General features: G+C 42.4%; 1 protein-coding gene and 2 non-coding genes across 11 annotated transcripts in view; all 3 read right to left on the bottom strand.

Moving 5' to 3' along the window:
• The window catches only part of LOC120436074 (ribonuclease-like 3), a 169999-nt gene that overhangs the window by 142653 nt on the left and 5255 nt on the right, over window positions 1-22091 (bottom strand). The window contains exon 1 of one of the 9 annotated variants that reach the window (XR_005610109.1): window positions 19122-19394. The exons of 6 other annotated variants lie outside the window; for them this stretch is intronic. Coding sequence is in view for 1 of the 3 variants with exons in the window: in XM_039606414.1 (XP_039462348.1) it covers window positions 14517-15014 (498 nt within the window). In the remaining 2 variants the exon portion in view is untranslated. Of the gene's footprint in view, window positions 1-9685; window positions 9736-14483; window positions 15015-19121; window positions 19395-22091 lie in introns of those variants that run through there. 2 more of the 9 variants (XR_005610108.1, XM_039606414.1) reach the window with 2 other exon arrangements.
• On the bottom strand, window positions 12788-12870 carry trnal-uaa. The gene has a single exon. It is a non-coding gene; the product is annotated as a tRNA-Leu (tRNA).
• On the bottom strand, window positions 13369-13487 carry LOC120436567. The gene has a single exon (XR_005610551.1). It is a non-coding gene; the product is annotated as a 5S ribosomal RNA (ribosomal RNA).

Below are 22091 nucleotides of genomic sequence, written 5' to 3'. Positions count from 1 at the left end.
TCCTGTTAAGATGTATCTGTCCCACTGCGCAAGTGTCCAGTGAAGGGGGGCATGGCTACGCGCGGGCGGGAAGGGGACGTCGAGTTTCGGGGAGGAGCAGTTTCTTTTCTTGTGTGTATGAACGAGAGAAGGCGGACGATTAAAGTTGGAGTTATCGTACCAGTTGTGTGATTATTGGACTAACATTGGTAGCAGAGGATGGCTGCTGCTGGGAATTACAAAGTGCCATCATCGTTCGATGAGAAGACGTCTTATGAAAGTTGGAAAAATGAAATTGAAATCTGGAGACTCGTTATAGACTTGGACAAAAAAAGGCAGGCTCTAGCGATTACTTTGTCGCTATCGGGAAGAGCGAGGGAAAGCGCACTGGAAATCGCAGCCCACGACCTCAACACGGATACGGGTATGGATGTTCTTCTAACCAAACTGGACTCCGTGTTTTTAAAAGAAGAAAAAGATCGACAGTACGAAGCTTACACGGAATTTGATCGGATCAACAGACAAAGTGGCACGTCGATGGTGGATTACATTATCGAATTTGAACGACGGTACAACAAGATACGTAAGTTCAAAATGGAATTACCAGATGCAGTGTTAGCATTTAAGCTGCTAGACACCGCGGGGCTAAATACTAAAGACAAACAGCTAGCACTTACCGCTTGTTCCACCATCTCTTTTGATAACATGAAATCAGCCTTGAAAAGGATTTTCGGCGATAACGTCTCTTCGCCACAAGAGGGCGATTCCGCTTACTTCACAAAGTACACAGGCAAGCGTAGTTCAAACTCAAAGCAACCCCAAAGAATAGCTGCAGGGACTAATCCGCTTGACAAGTATGGGAGGAGAACAAGATGTGCAGTATGCCAAAGCACTTATCACTGGGTAAAAGACTGCCCTAACAAAACAGAACATGTGAAGTTAGCAAAAGCTGAGGGATCAAAGAGTGATGTTGAAGAATGTAATATTACTTTGTTTTCAAACGAATCACCCTCTGATACACAAATCTTCATGATGGAAGCTTTGGGGTCTGCCGTAATTGACACTGCTTGTACAAGAACTGTGTGTGGAGAAAAATGGCTCGCAGATTATGTAAGTGAGTTATGTCAGAAAGAGTTGCAAAAAATAAAAGATGAAGAGAGCACAAGGCCGTTCCACTTTGGTGATGGAAAAATTGTGCAATCCACAAGGAAAGTGACAATTCCAGCAAAAATAGGACAAACTAGATGCAAGATAGAAACAGAAGTTGTTCCAGCAGATATACCGATGCTTTTAAGCAAGACTTCATTAAAGAGAGCAAGTGCAGTCTTGGATATTGCTCAAGACAAAGCAACAATGTTTGATCAACCTGTAAAACTTGAACTGACGTCTTCTGGACACTATTGTGTAAACTTGAGAAATGAGAGCAACCTTAATAAAAACCAGCTAGAGAAAAGTGAGACACCTAGTGATGAAGATGAAATTCTCATTGTGACAGAAAACATGACAACAAAGGATAAAGAGACAGTCCTTCTTAAACTACACAAACAATTTGGACATGCATCAGTTGACAGACTGCAAAAGCTTCTGTCTTGCTCAGGCAATAGTGATGATGAAAGCACTACAATCCTGAGGAATATTATAAAAAACTGTGAAACATGCATCCGATACGGTAAACCAAAACATAAGCCTGCAGTAGGTTTACCCATGGCTTCAACATACAATGAAACTGTTGCAGTGGACCTGCATGAGCTTGAGCCGGGACTGTGGTATCTACATGCCATTGACCATTTCACAAGATTCAGTGCAGGAAGTATCACCACAAAAAGACCCAGGGAGATAGTGAAGCACTTTATCCACTGCTGGATAAGCATCCACGGTCCACCACGCAGACTATTCAGTGATAATGGCGGTGAATTTAATAATGAAGAAATAAGAGACATGGCGGAGAAATTTAACATTGAGGTTAAAACCACTGCAGGGTACAGTCCGTGGAGCAATGGCTTGCTTGAAAGGCACAATCGAATCCTTACTGAAATGTTACTGAAGGTAAAGAGAGACAATGAGTGTGACTGGAAAACTACTCTGGACTGGGCTTTGATGGCAAAGAACTGTATGCACAATGTACATGGCTACAGTCCCTACCAACTTGTCTTTGGACAAAATCCAAATCTGCCTTCAGTCCTTACTGACAGACCCCCAGCTCTGGAAACTGAAATGAGTACATGGATAGCCCAGCACACTACAACGTTGCATGCCATGAGACGAGCTTTTACAGAGGCTGAATGCTCTGAGAGGATACGAAGAGCCCTTCGCAAACAACTCCGATCCATTGATGACAAATATGAAACGGGGGACAAAGTCTATTACAAAAGGACGGACTGTCATGAGTGGAAAGGTCCAGGGGTGGTCATTGGCCAAGATGGTGTAGTAATATTTGTCAGGCATGGAGGAACCTATGTCAGAGTACACCAGTCTAGGCTCAGAAAAGTGGATGAACCACAGGTGAACATGGCAGAAACCGAAGAGGAAAATCAGAGCAAAGCAGATGAAAATTTTTTAAAGACCCCAGCAGCAGTACTTGGTGAGGAACACGATTTTGAAAATGAAAATGGGGAGTTGGCACCAACTAATGGTGAACCACTTGGCAGTACAGAAAATGAACCGCTCGGTACTGCAGAAAACAGCGAGTCCTCTGATCCAATACAACCTGGAGAAAGAGATCCCACACTGTCTCACTCAACCACAGATATAGAAGGATCAAAACTTAAAGTTGGACAAATAATTAAATACACAGACAAAGAAACAGGTCAAACATATGCTGGAAAAATAATCAGTCGAGCAGGAAAAGCCACTGGAAAAAACAGAAAGTGGTACAACGTGGAATACAGTGAGCCAGAGGAAATTGCTGGATCCATGGGTTCCATTAATGTGGAGCAAGTAAACAACCTTCAAGTGACACTATCTGAAGATGCCAAGTCATGCACAGATAAAAACAGAGATGAAATATTAGTGGTGAAGGAAGACATCTTCTCACAAGCCAAACAAACTGAACTTGATAACTGGAAAAGAAACAATGTGTTTGAAGTGGAGAAAGATAAAGGTCAGAAATGTATATCAACAAGGTGGATATGCACACTCAAGGAAACACCAGGGGGCATTGTACCCAAAGCCAGACTGGTTGCAAGAGGTTTTGAAGAAATAAACACTCAAGAACTTTCCAAAGACTCACCAAGATGTTCCTCCGAGTCCCTGAAGATGGTCATAGCAGTAATATGTCAAAATCAATGGAAACTGAACTCCATGGACATTAAAGCAGCTTTTCTGCAAGGTAAAGATTTAACCCAACACGTGTACATTCGACCACCTGAAGAAGCACAGGGCAAAGGAACTATATGGAAGTTGAATAAATGTGTTTATGGCCTGGCAGATGCTTCATTATTCTGGTACAACAAGGTGAAAGAAACCATGCAGAAGCTGGGGGGCACAGTGTCAAAAGTTAATCCGGCTGTCTTCTACTGGCTAGATGATCTCTGTAAAGTGACAGGAGTACTTGCATGTCATGTAGATGACTTTATGTGGGGTGGTTCAGACATGTTCTCCACATTAGTCATCCCCAAACTGAAAGCTGCTTTTCAAGTTGGACAAGAAGAACATAACAGCTTAACTACATTGGGATGGAGGTTCACTCTCTTCAGAATGAAATACAACTACAACAAGATACGTACATAAAAAACCTACAGCCTATTCCTATTGATGCCACCAGGGCACCACAGCGGGAGGCTCCTTTAACAGATACAGAGATGGACATGTTAAAATCCAAGATTGGGCAGACCCGACATCATATGTGACATTTCCATCCTGGCATCAAGCACAAAACATGCTACCATTCAGACAATGCACTGCACAAACAAACTGATCAGAAAACTTAAATCAGAGGAGGTTACCCTGAGGTTTCAGTTCTTGGGTGAAAGCAAATCCCTCAAATTAGTGGTGTTTAGTGATTCCTCCATGGGCAACCTCTCAGACGGAGGCACACAAGGTGGACATTTTATCATGTTGATGGGAGAAGGAGGAAAGTTTTCGCCCATATGTTGGCAGTCAAAACGGATCAGGAGGGTGGTACGGAGTACACTAGCAGGAGAGACTTTGGCCCTTGCAGATGGGATCGACAGTGTTTTTCTGGATGCACTCGATTCTGAGCTCACCACTGGTGATGGTACACACAACATCTTGCCAATCGTCTGTGTAACAGACAACCATTCCCTTCTTGATGCTGTCAAGTCCACAAAATCTGTAACTGAGAAGAGGCTTCAGCTCGACATCAGTAGCATCAAAGAACTTATGCACACAGGGACTATTCAGCACATCATATGGACATCTACCAAAGAGCAGCTTGCTAACTGCCTGACAAAAGTGGGAACATCAGCACTTGGACTGCTAAGAGCCCTGAGAGAAGGGGAATGGCAGCTAGAAAGCTGAAAGGACTAATGACAAAAAATAAAAATTAACACTCATAAAAATGTTTCTTTTAAACACTAGTTTGGAGTGTTATATTATGTTTAGCTGTTATATTGTTCAAAAAGAAAAAAAGGAAATTGTTCTAATCTGTTTTCCTTTCCTTAAAAGAAAAAGGGGAGATTGTTAAGATGTATCTGTCCCACTGCGCCAGTGAAGGGGGGCATGGCTACGCGCGGGCGGGAAGGGGACGTAGAGTTTCGGGGAGGAGCAGTTTCTTTTCTTGTGTGTATGAACGAGAGAAGGCGGACGATTAAAGTTGGAGTTATCGTACCAGTTGTGTGATTATTGGACTAACAGTCCATCCGTAGTGTGGATATATTATCAAAACGATAAAAAAAATATTGCCGTAAACAGTTTATCTTGTGACACCACGAAACAAACGATAGTGTAAAATGAAACGATAGATGTTTTTATATCGTCATCCGATATATATCGTTATATCAAACAGCCCTAAAAAGCAAGACTCTAATAATTTTCTTATCAGAAACATTACTCGCTCTTAAGAAAGCGAGCTTTGATATGTGCTTCATAAAAAACGTACTGGATTTCTCCACAAATGTTCAGTATGTCCCATCATTAGTTATTTTCCTGTGTGCAGATTCCTGTGGAGAAGCCAATGTTGGAAAGTGGTGAGCTGTTCAGGATTAATTCTAAAGACTCTGTGAAGTGGTTTGGATCTGTCACTGCCCTGTGGAATCAGGACCGTCACTAGTGTCGGTCATTGTGTTTGGATTGTTGACTCACTGTAAATAAGTTCAGTAAACATTAGTACAGGCCTCGATGCTGACTTCTGCCTGCCTGAGTGATCCTTTACACATCATGTAAGATCTAAATGTAAAAACTGGTCAGATTATATCTGCTCACAATCATAATGAACAATAAACTCATTTTTTAGCTTTGTTTCTTGAAAGGATATATTTTGCAAACTCTTGAGTCATGAGTTCTGTAGCTGCGTCTTTGGCTCAGTGACTTTGAATATCTTACTTTCACAGCTGTCTGTTGCTTATCTCTGCTCAGATATAGCATTCTCATTTCTGTTTTTTAATCAGTATAAAATGGTTTGTAAGGAACTTACAAAGCAGTTTCACCACTGAGCACGATATATGGTTAATCTTTCTGTTACAGGCATTTATCAGAACTGCATCATCACTACCAGTATGAAGACAATGACTGCAGCGCTATTTGATCAAAATATGTTGTCTTTTTATTACTTGTTTTATGCTAGCATCTTATTGCAATTGGGGCCTTCAGGTCCTCACAGACTGTGGTCTTGTCTCAGTTTGATCATAAGGAATCTCATAAGACATAAGTATTAGAAAATGTTTTTTTATTTTCTTTCTATGTTTGGCTGAAGCAAAACAAAAGTAAAATACTATACGGTAAAATATTGACCATGGCTTTTTCTCTAGCATCCACATCACATAGACTATCTAGTCTTTTTATGCGGTACATGATCCCAGTTGTAGCAGAGTAACAAGCACATTATATATTTTAAGATTACTTTGACACTTTTTTTCTGATTTTGAAGTTTTCTCAGGTGTATGTTCAGGATTATTACTGGAACCCACATTTCCTTACCCCTGCCTCTTATGAATCTCTGTAGCCAATAAAGGCCCTCAGTCCATAAGAGCATTCTTATTCCCAACACGTAACATACCAACGACACAGTCATGGCCCGAGGTGTTTCATAGTAATGTGAAAGGTACCCTTCCGCATCCTTATGAGACTCTCCAGATTCTCATTTGAATACACTGAATACAGATTGCTGCTCACGGCAGTAACACACACTTGGAGCAGAGGCTCCTAACATTAACTCTAACCATAACTTTAACCTTAACCCTATCAGGTAGTGTTTTCCAAAGCGATTCATGATAAGAACAAAAAACATAATTACATGTAGGGCTGGGCGATATGACCCAAAATTCATATCTCGATATTTTTTAGCTGGATGGCAATATAAGATATATATCTCGATATTTTTTTAAAGCAATAAAGTAAGACCAAAAAGAGAGTTCTTATTTAAAGCTGTCCCAGATGTCACACAGGCACTTTTATTAACATACAGCATAGATGTACCTGAAAACAACTACTCAAAAATAAATTATGAGCATTTATTAAATAATGATGCTCCATAAATAAAAGAAAACAATGATGTTTTTGTGCATAACAAAGAGCTCACAATTGTGCAGTCAAAATGTAAACTAAAAGACGCTGAGCATAATAACATAGACAGATTTCACAGCTGCTCTGTTCCCAACTTCTACTGCGTGACTGACAGCCTGGAGTTTGAAATCAGCTGCATAACCACGTCTCTTAACAGGTGCCATTTATGGTCCTTATACACACACAATACGGTAATATTACCTTGAAGCACAGTACGCATCACTCCGCGAGACTCCAGACTAGAGCTGGGCGATATATCGAGTTTTTTAAAAATATCGATATATTTTTATACGAGATATAACATGTGACAATATCCTTCATAGCGATATAGTCTATGTTACGTTATAATTATAGTTGTGGAGCCGCAAGTTTGCCTCTCTTTCGTCCACTTTTGTCTTTACGCAACGTTACTCGACCTCGCCTCTCCTTCACTGAACACAACTCCCCCTCCTCCCCCATCGCTTCACCTGCAGGCAGCGACAAGATGGACACGGCAAATCTCCGTTAATGAGTTACTGCGCATCGCCCCGTGCGTGGGGCTGGACGGCGTCAACGTGTTAACGAGCTAACCACGCTAACGAGCTAGCCACGCTAACGCCATGCACGGCCTGAAATCCTTTCATTTTCTCAAAAGTTGATTGCGCGCCTTTTGTATGAATTCTGGTTGTGCTTGATGACCGCGAACCGATTTTATGTGATACACAGCGCTCAGCAACCTGTCAAAAAATGTTTTAGTTCGACTTTGGTAAGTTACGGAGCTGCACCGCTTGATGGATTGTCGGAGCATTACGGCTACCGAGGAGCCTCGCGGAGTAATATGTACTGTGCTTCAACGTAATATTACCGTATTGTGTGTATAAGGACCATAAATGGCACATGTTCAGAGACATGGGCTGTGTCCCAATTCAGGGTATGCACGCTTGAAGTACGCATTTCAAGTGCGAGTACGTCACCGCCACGCGACGACGGCTGTCCCAATTCAAAGTGCACTTCAAATGCATACTCCAAATGCGCCATCGATTTCCCCAAATATCAAGCGTGGTCCGTGCACGCTTCGGTGGTCCCATATATCCCACAATCCATAGCGCGCGGGTGGGTGTGGATAATTTTGCTGCAAAATACGGCAGAAGGGAGCGGCAAGAGTGAACTGTCAAAAGTAAGTACTGAATATGATGTCACTTATTTATGTGCGAATGTTTAAGAACATTAAAACATTACTGTTGGCTACATGTCGGCAAAGTTATGTGACATTAGTGATGTTTGTACTTTGTACTTTTAGCGGTAACTTGGTTTTAAAGCCTCTACTTCAAAATATATATATAGTTGACCTTAATCTTACAGAGAATGTGATGATTTTATGGATAATTAAAGTCAGTCATATATCCACAAACACAACAAGCTGAAAGTCAGTGATGCTGCTCGGTTTGCAGTCCTGAATATGACGGCACAAGCAGGATTCACTGCACTGTTAATGTTAGCTATGTTATATTGCTGCCTCTGTTCGGTGGTGTCGAGCCAAACGGACTTTAACGTGTGTTTGAACGAGCTGACGGTTCACTCGTTAAGCTGAAAGAAAGATGCTTTAATCACAGGAGTCACACATGTGTCCACTGTACCATCTGGGAACTCTTCTTGTTCAGCACTCGTAATAACACAAACACTAAATCCTCCTTCTCTTGTGCTGTTTTGTAGCAGTGTATACACCTGAGACTGTCACCTGTCTGTCTGTCCTGCACTCTCTCTGTTTCTTTCTCTCTGATTGTGGAATAAAAGTATGAACATGTATTTATAAGTTACACTTGTGTTTGAATCCTGCAGCTTATCACACATTTGATTTCCATGTGTGACAACTGCAAGTGTCCAGAGTGAGGACAGACTGAGGGACCCACTGCTGCACATCATCTGTGAGGCTTTGCACCCCTGATGATCCACCAGGACAAACTCAGCAGTGTGTGAGGAAGAGGAGGAGGAAGAGCCAGCAGCAGCTGACAGATGGAGAGAATAGACAGACTGTTTCCTGTTTGTGAAGGACTGCTAGGAAAGTTTAACATAACTAATTGTCTGTCCTGAATCAGTCTTATTAGGTAATGTTCAAATAATGTTATCATTCCAGTGTTTTCAGTGTGGGAGAAAGTACTCAGGGCCTTCAAGTTACACACTATGAAAGGCAGCAACAAGTTTAATGTCCAGAAACCTAAAGTATGTATCAGCAGCAGAATGGAGCTAAAAATAAATGTTTGTTTCAGTTCTATGAAGCTTTGAGTATTTTGGATTAGTAGCACTGCTGTGTTTGTTGCATCATATTGCTGTAATTGTTTATAATGCTTTATATATTCTGAGGTAAGTTGATCTATAGTCTTACATCATATTCTATAAGGATGTTATGTGTTTGTATACTTTCTGCCCAGTTTGACCCATTTAGCAGAAGTCAGCCTGTTTAAGGCTCTGATATCTATTCTGTATGACTTACAACAGTTATGACATGGTCTGATTTTCTCACCTAATAAAGGAATATTTAATATATCAGTCTACTCTTCATTTTATCAGAAACAGTTATCACAGCTCGTACATTTTCTTTTTACACATATATGTAAGCATTGAGCCAAATTTAGTAATGCCAACATATTAAAAGAACAATGTTTGTCTCTTATATATAATACATCTGTATATACACTGTCACAGATACTTGTCTTTGAGTGAAGATTTAAGGTGATAGGAAATATAAATAACTGCTACTTGCATCTTTGACCCAGAGTTCAAGCTCATATATATATATATATATAATCTGACAATATATATAATATTGTCCATATTATATTAACATTACCACAGTGAGATGACTTTAGTCTCATGAACAACATTAGCTAATTATTATTTACTAACTAATCTTGAAATGACTGTTCAGTACAGAAATGAAGCCCAACTATCATGTTTTACAGTCCTGTGGTCTCAACTAATCAAAGTGATGTCATGACAAAAATGAATGACCAACAAAACATTTTTTCTCCTTCATTTCTGTGCATACCCTGAATTGGGACACAGCCAAAATACCCCGCTTGTGGAGGCTGCCATCTTGCAAATTTGGAGCCAGAGTCTGCGCAGTAGTGACTTGAGGTGGAGCGACTGTGTAACACTCCCGCCCACACACCCGCTGGACATGACCGCAAACACGCCCCCCTGCACTTTTTACGTAGCCCGGCTGCTCGAGTTTTTTTGCTGGTTTACCGCGGCTGACAACTCCTTTAATTAAGGTAAATACAACCATGTCACTGTTATAAAAAAAGACGCACAGCTTATCATCTTATAGTTCTAAAATCACTCTGTTGTTAATTCATTAGTTAGATTAGCCGCTAGCATACGCACTGTGTTGGAGGCTTGTTGTTAGCTAGGTAGCGATGCTACACACCTGCTAGTCTAATAGTCTGTGTTATTGAAGGATTCAGCACTTCTTATGTTTGTTATCCATTTTTAGACAGCGAGGAGATCATCTGCACACTCTACAGAGGCCCAGAGTTACTGTTAATATCAAAAATATAATGCTGTCCTTTGAGATTTTAACATAAGACTGTGAGTGTAATGGATCTAAAACTGTTTAAATCTTCAGAGCCCTCTACATCCTGGTAACATGGAGACTTTAAAAACATCAGCAGAACGTTTCAGTAATGTAGTCTAATTTGTTCTTTTCATTTAATAATAGAGTCCATATTTTATCAACAGCTACATTCACCCTGGGGAGAAACTAGTGAGGGAGACCATCAGGACCAAGCTGGGTTTCCTGGGTCCAGAGGTTTGGAGAAACTTCTTCCCTTTCTTCATCACAGCTGTCCTGTGCCAGAAGTTCTGTTGACCCACTGAAAGAGGCTTCATTTAAGAAACACCAGGAAGACTGAAGCTCATCGCATAGATCAAGCAGGACTCATGATCTTCACCAGCAGCTCCCTCACAGGGAAATCTTCAGCACTCCTCTGTAGGCCCGCCCCAGGAGATGGATAAACCCAGCATTTCATGAACACTGTGATGGAGACCTTTGGTTTGTGTAATGTTATAAATACTCGGATACTCCCCAGAGGCTCCGGACTTTTACATAAAGATATTATATTCAGCCCTGTAGAAAGTTATATATTTAAAAATATATGATCCTCTCTAGTTACTCTGGTATGAACAACTCTGAATCACTTTATGGTAAATAACACACTATGTGCAAAAAACTGTGAAAGAATTCCAGATGACAAGTTTGTAGTTCAACATACAAGTGACGACCTTTGACCTTCATCAGGTTTTATTTAATTGTGCCAGAGAAAATCTCATATGCTCTTCATGCAGCTGAGTACATCAAGTGTTTAAAACAGAAGCTGTGCAGGTCTGAGATCAGCAGCTTTGTGAAACACCAAACTGAGGTCCTGTTAATGCTGATATATAGTGACACAGTTACAGGGGTGATTAATCCTTTTGTTTTTTTGTCTTTAACTTTATCAATAGAGCTGCAGCTTTCACTACAGCTCATGTGGTACTTTAACCTTTGCACTGTTTTCATCAGTTCATTTTGCAGTTAACATGTTGGATGATCTGTCTGCTGTCACTGGGTGGTGCTGAGGTCTGAATCTGAGGGCAGCTCCTGTAATCACAAAGAGAACAGAACCATCAAACTCAGATATAAATTTTATCCCTCAAAATTGAAATAAAGCTGATTCTTCTGTCCTCACACACCCAGGATCTGAAGTTCTTCTCTTACATTTTTTTCAGTATTACAGTACACTACAGTACTTTAATCCATAGTTCCTGATTAATGAGGAGTTACTGAAGTAATAGCTTTTAAAAAATATGTTACTGTCTTTACAGATGTGGCAAGAGACTGAAAACATGCTGTTGTTTGCACATATTTAACATTCAGCTCTGCACAGGAGCTGCAGCAGGGTGCAGCCTGTTGCTTTTACAGTATAATACTTGTAATAAAAGTACAGTAACAGTAATTAGTGACTGAGTAGCCCGGGGCGTTTCTCTTGATTTCTTTAGTAAATTCATTCACCTGCACAGATTAGCTAAACGAACCCCGACAGCCGAGTGCTCATTTTAGCTAGCTAGGTCTCAGGACATAGCTAAGGACGGTAGTTACGGATTAGCTTACAAACACAATTAACTTACCGAAAAAGTGCAGCGGGGCCTCGGGTCCTTCTGTCGGGTAGTCCAGTTTACTGAAGAACACCTCAGACTGTCAGGTTAAAACACTCGGTCGTGTTTTCGTAACGTAAACGCTGGCCCTCCTCTCAGAGCCTACGCTCTATCTGCTATTCCCGAACAGAGATACGCAAGTTTCTCCGTGACTGCAGCTGCCAGTCAAAGCTGCTATGATGACGTTTCACCCCAATTTAACATCGCCGCTGTAGGAATTAGAATCAAACTTATGGGAAAGGAGACCCCTTGGACATCAATCAGCATGATGAGAACTATTGATAACAAAAGAAAGATAATTTTTTTCCAAAGATTCTAAGGAGAATAAATTTATTTTAGTCTGACCCCAGTCCCATCCGCTAACATGGAGGAGGCGGGGTTTATGACCTATACTGCAGCCAGACACCAGGGGGCGATAGAGACGTTTTGGCTTCATTTTTGGGGAGCTGTGGCGTCGTCCATGTTTTCTACAGTCAATGGTTCACAGTAATAACAAATTCCCTCTGATCTAAGGGGGACTCTTTGGGTCTTCTTCCAGTCCTTGGCAAAGTGGTAACACCTCACCTTTGACACCTTGTAAGATGTCAGTTTTAGTTTATTTTCATGTTAGTTGTTTTAGTTGATTATATGCTGTTCTGTCTCGTTTTTTTTAATATACGGCTGTTTTAATCTTTACGTATTATGTGTTTTGTTTTATTCTACTGTTTTCTTTTTTAACTTATTTACTGTACAGCACTTTGGTCCTGCGCTGGGTACTTTAAAGTGCTTTATAGATAATGCTGGATTGGATCATCTTCCACACCACTGCCATTTTTGTATTCAACAGGACACATTCACATGAACTTTCAGCACATCCAAAAGCCCGTCCGGCTTTGTCACTTCTGAGGAATCGAACACTGTCTTCTCTCTGGTCCACTCCCTATGGATCATTTGTACGCTGGCTACAGGTTGATTTCTTTACCAGGAGTGGGGTTTGAACCCACGTGGACAAATGTCCATTGGATCTTAAGTCCAACGCCTTCACCACTCGGCCATCCTGGTCCGACAGAGCTGAGCGGCGTAACAGACACGTCGCCCAACAGTAAAGTCATTACTCACAGCATTAAAATGCTTTTTACAAAGTTATATATGAATAAAATAAATCCTATTAACAGGACAGTGTTGCTTTGGCAGAGAGAAGAACGTGTGCAACAGCTTTTATTATTATTTATTATTAGCAAGACACAAATACAAGAATACAATTTGAGTATAAATCTTCACATATCGGCAGCTTTTCTTGTGTAACCTCATCTTTGTCCAGAAAGTAAAGTGAGGAATGATGTTGGTGTATTTTTGTCATCCTGGAGCTTTCAGACTCATGAAGTCACACTGAGCTGAAGCTCTGCTCTACAACAGAATCACGAGAGTGTCTCCAATAAGCTGCAGAGATGATTGTTGTTTTAATTTTTTAACTGTACATATGCATAAAATTAGGAGAGAGGTCATGAAGTTTTTTCCTAAAGAGCAGCGCCCTCTGCAGTTTTTGTGTCAAAGTGCAAAAGCTTACAGCACCTGGTATTCCCAGGCGGTCTCCCATCCAAGTACTGACCAGGCCCGACCCTGCTTAGCGTCCGAGATCAGACGAGATCGGGCGTGTTCAGGGTGGTATGGCCGTAAGCGAAAGGACAGCTCGCAAACGGCCTTTTTATCCATGCTGTAAGGACACATACGCGCTTACGTTTTTGTTTTCTATATTTAAGTTAAAATGTCCAAACGACAAAAATGTTGGATTTCCAAATCGTCCTAACACACTGTGTGCTCTCTGTCACTTTCACACTGTGCTGTAATCAACGAACATGTGTTCTTATCGTCATGTTACTGCGGGAAAAGCATGTTTGCAGCTCAGTGTTGAAGCTGCAGTTAATAACGAAGGTTTGCATGTTGTCGCTGTAACACATGAAGTTTAGCACAATAATATATATCAAACTGTGTGACATTTGCCACCCTCCAGCTGACGAGGCACGAGGCTGGTGCAGTTCTCCTGAACCCCCAGCTGAATAAACAGACAGAGCCAGCAGGTACGGAGACCTCTGGCTGAAGGGACGCTAACTGAAGCTGCACAGGGCACACAGGCGGCTCAGGATGCAACGGCTGGGGCTGTGCAGTGCAAACAGTCTGTCCGGGATTTATTAGAGAGATGCGGTCCCCTTCTGGTTGAATAGAAGGGTGAGCTGCACAGTGGGTGAAGGGCTGAGCTAACGGTAACACAGGAAATTGAACTATGGACTGAGCTGCTAACAGAGCTAATGACTGTGCTATAGACTGAAATGCATACAGTAGTGATGGTGGTGATGATGGTTGTGGCCTTAAGTCTCCTGACCCTCTGGAACACAGGGAGGACTGCTGGGTGGGCTCGCCTGAGCCTTCAGCAGAAACAGGAACAGGTGCAGGCCTGCCGGACACTGCCGCTCCCACCCGAGGAGTAGGTACGGGTGCGGAGACGGGCTGTATCCTGGCTGACCTCACCCTGGGGACCGGCGTGGGTGCAGGGGTGGACTGGTTCACAGCCCCCCTCACCATAGAAGCCGGGACCGTCACCGGCACGGCAGCTGCCGTTCTCACCCGAGGAGCTGGTACGGGTGCAGAAACTGACAGGGCCTCAGCCGGCCTGGAAATCAAAGCGGGGACCAACTGGGCCCCAGCCTCCCTCACACGAGGAACTGGTACGGGTGCAGGGGTACGCTGGGCCCGAGCTGCCCTGGGAGCAGGAACACGAGTAGTCTTAGAATGGGTAGGCTCAGGATTAATATATACTGGGTCAACAAAAACAGACCTATCAAAAATGAATAATGAATAATGAATTTAGCAGTTTTCGAAGGGTTTGAAGTGTGTGAATTGTCCTTAATTAACCCCCCCTCCCAGGGAGCTGAACGAAAATAATTGTCCCAGTCAATGTCATCATCCAGCAGGGACACACCAAAAGGATCAGAAGTGAGTTTGTCTTTTATGTCCAGAGAAGCGGGAGAAAAACAGTCATTGTAACTCACCACCATAGGTTGGTCAGCAATGTCCAGTTTATGGCGGCGTGTGTGCCGCTTCCTTCGGGAAGGGGAAGCGGGCGGAGAAAACAGCTGAGCCTCCGGCGTGCAGAACGGCGACGCCGAGGCTGGAGCGTGGGCATCTGAAGAGATGCCGAGAATTCCCACCTGAAGCGGCTTGGGTGCAGGTGAAGCAGCAGGTGGGGGCTTTCGGCAGCTCTGGGGACCACCGAGAGCCAGCCGAGTTCCTCGGAAAATCCGCCCGTAGTCAGGATTGCGCCACGGCCTCAAGCGAAGCTCCTCCTCCAGCTGGGCAAAGGCAGCACCCTGACGCTCACGCAGCTGAGAGCGGTTTACTGGGTCCGTGTAATGGTCGCGATCTTCTGTCATGTTTCGGCTGTGTGGCAGGCAGGAATTGGACCCAAACGCAAACTCACGGGGACAGAAATTGAACTCAAAAGCACAGCTTTATTGCTGGAAAACAGATCACAAACAACATAAAACTAAACTGGGAAAAACTAATTGTAATGTACACCAGGAGACACGGGAAGAATCACACACAGCATGAGGGAGACCGCAACACTGACATAGAGAAACACAGGGCTTAAATACACTGGGAAATAACGAGGGGAATGAGACACAAAAGGAGAGCACAGCTGGGGGAAATCAGAACTGACGAGACAAGGAAGCAAAGTAGGATACACTCACATGAGATACAGACCTTCAAAGTAAAACAGGAAGTAGCACAGACGCAGACTTGACTAGGGGAGACAGAGCAACTAAGAAACACAGAGAACAACAACAAAGAGACACAGAGGGCAGCTACTAAATACTCAGAAAACTAAACAGAATACAAGAAAGCCAAACTAAGACGCTAGACTATAGAATAAACTGGGGCAACAAAGAGAACTAAGATCATAATACAAAAACTCTGAGACACAAGAAACTCAACACTGGGTCACCGACCCAGGACCGTGACAATAAGTAAAATAACCCAAAAAGCTAAAAGAAACACAATATCAATCTTTCATTACAGTTTGAATTTTCTAATTTTGTTTTTCTACCATAACTCTTCCACATTCATTAATGTTCAATAATTCAATTCAGTTTTATTTGTATAGCTCCAAATCACAACAACAGTCGCCTCAGGCGCTTTTCAATAATGACTGAAACATTATTTTCACCACTATTTGAGCTTATTTAGTGTCTTTTGAAAGGGCTGTGACACTGACCTCTGTCTCTGTGACAGGGATCTGGGTCCGTCCAAGGATTTCTTTTCTTTTACTCTTTGTTTCTTTTGCTGCCCAATCCATGAGAAAGATTTATCTTTTTCCGTCTTTCATGTCTTTATACAAATTGGTGATGTTGCTGCTATAGTAGAAAATTTCCTTCCTACACACATCATGTTAACAGTTTTTTCATCTACAGCTGTAAAGTACGTGATGCTCCGCTTTCTCACTGCCTGGAGCCTACAAGGCTCTGCTTAGTGCTGCTGAGTCCTGTGACCACAAGACAACTGGCCAGATCATAACAGGGACCACATGTAAACTGTACTGACAATGCTCCAAATTAGGAAAATCACCTTATTTTTTACTTTACTGATGGATGAGTGGTCAGTTGGTAAACCTGCAGTGGTTCAGACACTTGTTGGTTGTCTGTATATACTTTTGAAAAAAAAATATATACAGACATATGTGAAAAAGTGTTTGCCTCCTTACTCATTTCCTATTTTTGTATATTAGTAACACTTAAATGTTTTATATTAAATATTGAAACATTTATATGTGATAAAACAAATTATAACATAAATTAACTGTGGTGTAGTACATCTGTGGATCATCTGAACTCATCTTTGAAGCTGAGTTCAATTTCCTGATTATTGCCACCCCTGTTCTCAATCAAGAAATCACCTAAATGAGGCTTAAAGTTGTGGGACTCCAGCGAACCACAATAATGAGAACCATTATCCACAGATGAAAAAAACATGGAACAAACGCGCGTCAGAGTAGCGCGACTGGCGCATTTGACGCGCGAATGAAAATATGCGCGCAAGTTTTTGTGTTGCATTTTGTGCATTTGCGCGTATCGCGTCTACCGCTCGAGTTGGAAAAATCTGAACTCCAGCGTCAATTCGTGCCGCGACAACCAATCAGGAGCCTGGTGACGTGGCTCTGACCTAGGTCAAAGGGGCAAATCCAGCCAAAGCCCTTCACTCTTCATTTAATATGGAGGAAGGGCTAATCAACGCTGTAGGACACCAGCTGCTTTCTGTACTGAGACAGGAATAAAAAGGACCTACTTGGAGGAAGATATGTGAAGAGATCGGGCAACCTGGTAAGCTCGTTCATTTCTCTGTTGAAATTTTTGACTGACCCGGGAAAGCTGTGCTAAAGCTAGCAAGCCCGCCCACTGCTGTGTATGTTGTCATATAGGAATATATGTTATTGTTTATTAATAAACAGTATACAGTGGTCCCGCTGTTCATCCGTCACTGCCTCGCTTTTTCGCAGTTTTTTATTGCACAGTACAGCTGTCAACAATGAGCACTGCATTCTGCAGCCTGATTGACAAATCTCCTCCATGTCGTGTCTCCTGCGCTTGCCAAATTTATCATGTTTGGTTTTGCTAACCATCACGTCCAATAGAAAAAACAGCACAAAAACACCCATAACTATGACCCTCATTCGGAAATAGACACCTGCACCGGGAGGGAAAAAGGCGCACAAAAGTGGCAGGCAGAAGAAGACAAAACGCGGCATAAGTGCGTGGCGAGGGGCTAGTTATTCTGAGAACCCCTGCTGCAATAAATGAGGGACCACTGTAAATACTTTCTCTATGACTATTGTTTTCAACCTGTCAACATTTAATATTGTCTTGACAGAGTCAACTGATTCTGCAGCAGAGCATCACCTGTTGCTTCTCCTGCTGCTGCACCCACAGGTATGTACAGCAAGCTCTGATAGCTTTTTACTCTGTGGGATTCCCTTGTGATTACCTTTACTAAATATCTACAACCAATCTGTTTATATCCTGTGTTTTCAATGTTGAAAATGAAAATCTAGTAGCAGCCTTCTCATTTCTTTGTGTTGTTTTGTGCTTTGTTTTACAGGCCCACAGAGGAGGACAGCTCCGAGGCGGACGAGGGGCGGGGTCCCAGGACGGTCCATCGGCGGTGGAGCTGGCCATCCTGGAGTCCCTGAAGAGGCCACGCCAGTCTCCAATGGAGCAGCCTTGTTCCTGCTCTGGAGAGCATGCCGCCTCAGACGAGAGTATTGGTGAAATTTCAAATTTATAAATTAGTTTTTGAAAAATGCACAGCTGTGTTAAATTTGGAAACATTGGACCCTAGCAATCAGTCGTTTTCTGATGAGGCAGCAGGCTCTCCAGGGCAGAAACAATGTTCTTATTTTTCTCCCTGAGGCTCTTCCACTTTAAGCTGGGTCCTTTTTTTATTCCCATCTCTCTGTAAATAGTTATATTTTATATATTTATGTTTAATGTTTTTCTGTTTGAGAATTTTAATATTTTCTCAAATAAATTTTTGTAATGACTAATGTCTCAGTTCCACTACACAGCAAATATTGGCACACAACTTGAGACATGTAGAATTAATTTCATATTATACTAATGACAAAATATACTAAAATATAGGAACATAGTGAAGACCAATTAGTTAAGAGAATAAAGAGGTTAGTTTATTTTGGAGTAGAGCTAATTTATTAAGAAAATTTTTAAAAAGGCAGGAACGCTCTTTAGAGGTTTGTGGGTGGCTGAGAGCCGTTGTGGGGAAGTCACTGGGACTTCAAATGGGCTATTCTTTTGGCTGCCAAGACACTGCTCCTCTGCCGAGAAGTGGGCCATGAACTTCTCCCTCACCAGGACAGCCTGGAGGAGTTGTTGGCTGCTACACGACCCAGGCCTTTTTGAAAATGAACCTGTGATAGGACATAGCATATCAACATAGAATTGTTATTATCATATAACTAAAGATGAACCAAACTGTTCACAATTTTATCTAGCTCTCAGGTTTAAAAAGGCTGGTGACCCCTGTTATAGAGTCTGACAGCTGCAGGGATTATATACAAATATTCAACTGGTTCTATACCAGAATTTAAAAAAAAAAAGACTTTATTAGATACACCTGAGTATCACTACAAACATTACCAACAGTGGTCCTCATACCACAGTTTGCTATCAGTAAACACCGACGGCACCCTACTTTAAAAATATAAAAAAATAAAGTTTAAAACGTTGAAGGCTTGATCATCTCCTGACCTTTCCATAGATATGATGAGTGTCACAGCCTCTTGTGGTGTCCGTTTCCCTCATCTCCATCTCGTTTTTACTCCCACTCATTTCCAGCAGCCGTCTCTGTTCGTCTGCCTTCCCATTTCAATCCTAATGAGGCTTTATTCCCACTGAAGCAGCTGCACAGCACGGGGAAAGAAGACGCAGGAACCCCCGGCTGAGTTCATCCACAACTTCTGACCTTCTCTGTCTCTCTCCATCCACCTCTCTTCTATCTGTGTAGATGTTTACCTGTCCATGTGACTGCTGACATTAGGAAGCTGTCACTAAACTGCTGTCGCTGCCAATGACTGTCATGTCCCCCTCGAGTGTTAGCCCCCCCCCAGAGCTCTAAAGCACAGGCTTTAATAAGCCCGGCAAGAGAAATGCCAGCTTCCTATGCAGCCTGAGCTGAGAACGTTGGAGTGACAAAGAAGAGGGGGGTGAAGGTCTGATGCACACAGGGAAAAGTTAGAGAGGAAAAGAGAGAGCAGGAAATTATTCTTACTCTTAGGACGTATATGGCCCAACAGGCCTAGCAGTCATGATACAGCTGAGCTACATCCTCCTGGAAAGCAGCTACCATTACAGTCTCCCCCATCTGCTGGAAGGCAGACGCTTCAAAACAGAGTGAGAAGTAAAGAGAGACGGCAGGAACTCAAACAAAATTAACGCCATATTTTATCTTTAATAATCATATATATTGCTTTACCCAAACAGCTTGTTTTTGTGTTTCTTTAAACTACCATCTCTCTTAAATCAACTTGAACTGAACAGTGAGCACAGCCACTAGGCATTATGTAACAAAAAGACAGGGATGGGAGGGAGCGAGACGGTACCTGCACTGACGTTTGAAAAGAAGGAATAGGAGGAGGAGGGGGGGTGGAGGTGGTGGAGCACTCTGATAGGGGGAAAACAGAGATTTCAGCAAAGCTCAGTCCAAAGCACTTTCCTAATGATTTCCCTGTAACATTAGTCCTCGAGGACCCCGTCACAGCAGACTACTGTGAGCGCCACCAGACAGTTAATGAGACAAAAACGAGACGCTCTTACAGCCAGGAAGCTGCTTCCAGATGACGCTTGATTCATTTGATTGATTATCTGTGAATAAGTCTTGAGCCGCTCCTCGGTTCTTTATATTTTGCCTGTACTGAGCCAGATGTTCTTCTTAAGCAACCTTTCTTTACACTTTCTGAAGGTCATTTAAAGTTTTTTCACCCATTTTCAGTCCAGTCCTTGTACCTCATCACTTTGAGAGTGTTTTTTTTGTGTTTTGGGTTGTTGTTGTTTTCTTGTGTTTTTTGTTAAGCCACTTAGCCTAACTCAAGGGATAAACCCGAGTTGTCAAATACAAAACAAAACACACAACTTAGCAAAGAACAAATTTTCAATTTTATCTTTAGGTACTTTGTTACTAGCAACCTGTCACAAAAACACACCATTTAATCCGATTTCTTTGGACTGGTAATAAAAGTAGGAGACAGAAAAAAAGGGGACAGCCTGAAAAATCTATCTAAAGTGGAGGAACAGTACCTGAAAGTCATGTAAAAAAAACTTCAGCAAACACCTGACACAGGACCTGAAAGATGCACCTGGTCCTTCAGTTGATCCATCTAGTGTTCCTCAAAGCCTCATCTCATGGTGTCAGTGAAGGGTGGCTGTCAAGAAGCCATTATTAAGGAAGGGAACAGGGAGAAAAGGCTGAGGGATGCCAAATTACACAAGAACTGTGTGGGATCATCTCGGCAGAGAATGGAACAAAAAGGCAGTTAATATCGAAAGAAGAGCTCTGAATGTCCTTAAAGAAGCCCGGAGAACTATTCCTGAAGACTACTTAAAGGAATTCCAAAGAAATGTGCCTGAGAGAGTTCAGGCTGTGCTGAAGATAAAGATGCTCAAGCTCATTAGCTCATTATATCAACTCTGTTTTTGCCTTTTATACTGTATTTTCATGTACGCTTTTCAAATTTAAACTGTTGCACCCGTTTCCCATTACCCAGCAAGTCATATGTTAGAATTAAGGTGTGGCTCAAACTTTTGCACAGTCCTACATTTCACAACTATAAAATGATTTGGCACCTGATAAACCTTTAAAAGCACTGACCTGCCTCTCCAACTATCTGTTTTAAACAACACGCACTTACCAGCAGTTGTGTTGCGTTTTCGTCAGGTTAGCGGCTCAGACCTAAAACAGCCCTACATTCAGTTCTGGACCCAAGCTGACCCATTAAATTACGTGGTACTCCTTTTATTTGTACTCATGTACTCAGGCATAAATTATCAGGTACAAACTGTAACACCCAAACCCACCCTGTCATTACACCAGCATCAGTTTACATTTTCAGACTGCAGTTGTAGCAGCGGCTACGCTCAGAGAATTTTGATGCAGGATCTTTGGCTGCCAGCAGGCATGCCTCCCTGTGTATTTGATTTTTTTTAAACTGATGACTGAAGGTAAAGGTTTCACCACACATCTGTCAGCTGTCAATTAGGGCACTTTAAGTCTCAGAGTGTGATATGGGTCCTTGCGGTGCTTAGTCAGGGGCAGAGTATGTTTTCTGTTGTAAGAGTCAAAGTGATGTCTGCACAAGCTTTTAAGCTAAATAACACAAAGAGGAGCTCTTTTAAAACAAGAGTGAGACTGAGAGGCCTGCTGCAAGAAGATACACACCCAAGTGCTGAGATTGTAAAGATGAAAAGTGAGCAGAGGAAAATGAGCGTTTCAGGAGAAGGAGGCAGTTTCCTCTTTTTCCCCTCTGGCAGCCTCACAGCAGGGAGTTATGAGGTAGCCCCAACCTACCTCACATCTGCCCGCTGTGCAAGAACAAGCTCAGCAACACACGCATCCTCTCTCTTTTGCGAGTGCATACGTGCACATCTACAGTGCTGCATGCCGATGAACCCATTTTCTTGGAGCACCTACACAAGCTGCAATATACAGATCATGTTTCACAGCGC

Source organism: Oreochromis aureus, linkage group 23 (genome assembly GCF_013358895.1).
Source record: "Oreochromis aureus strain Israel breed Guangdong linkage group 23, ZZ_aureus, whole genome shotgun sequence".
Taxonomy (NCBI): domain Eukaryota; kingdom Metazoa; phylum Chordata; class Actinopteri; order Cichliformes; family Cichlidae; genus Oreochromis; species Oreochromis aureus.
Note: the sequence above shows the minus strand (reverse complement) of the source record. Positions and strands in the feature narration are given on the sequence as shown.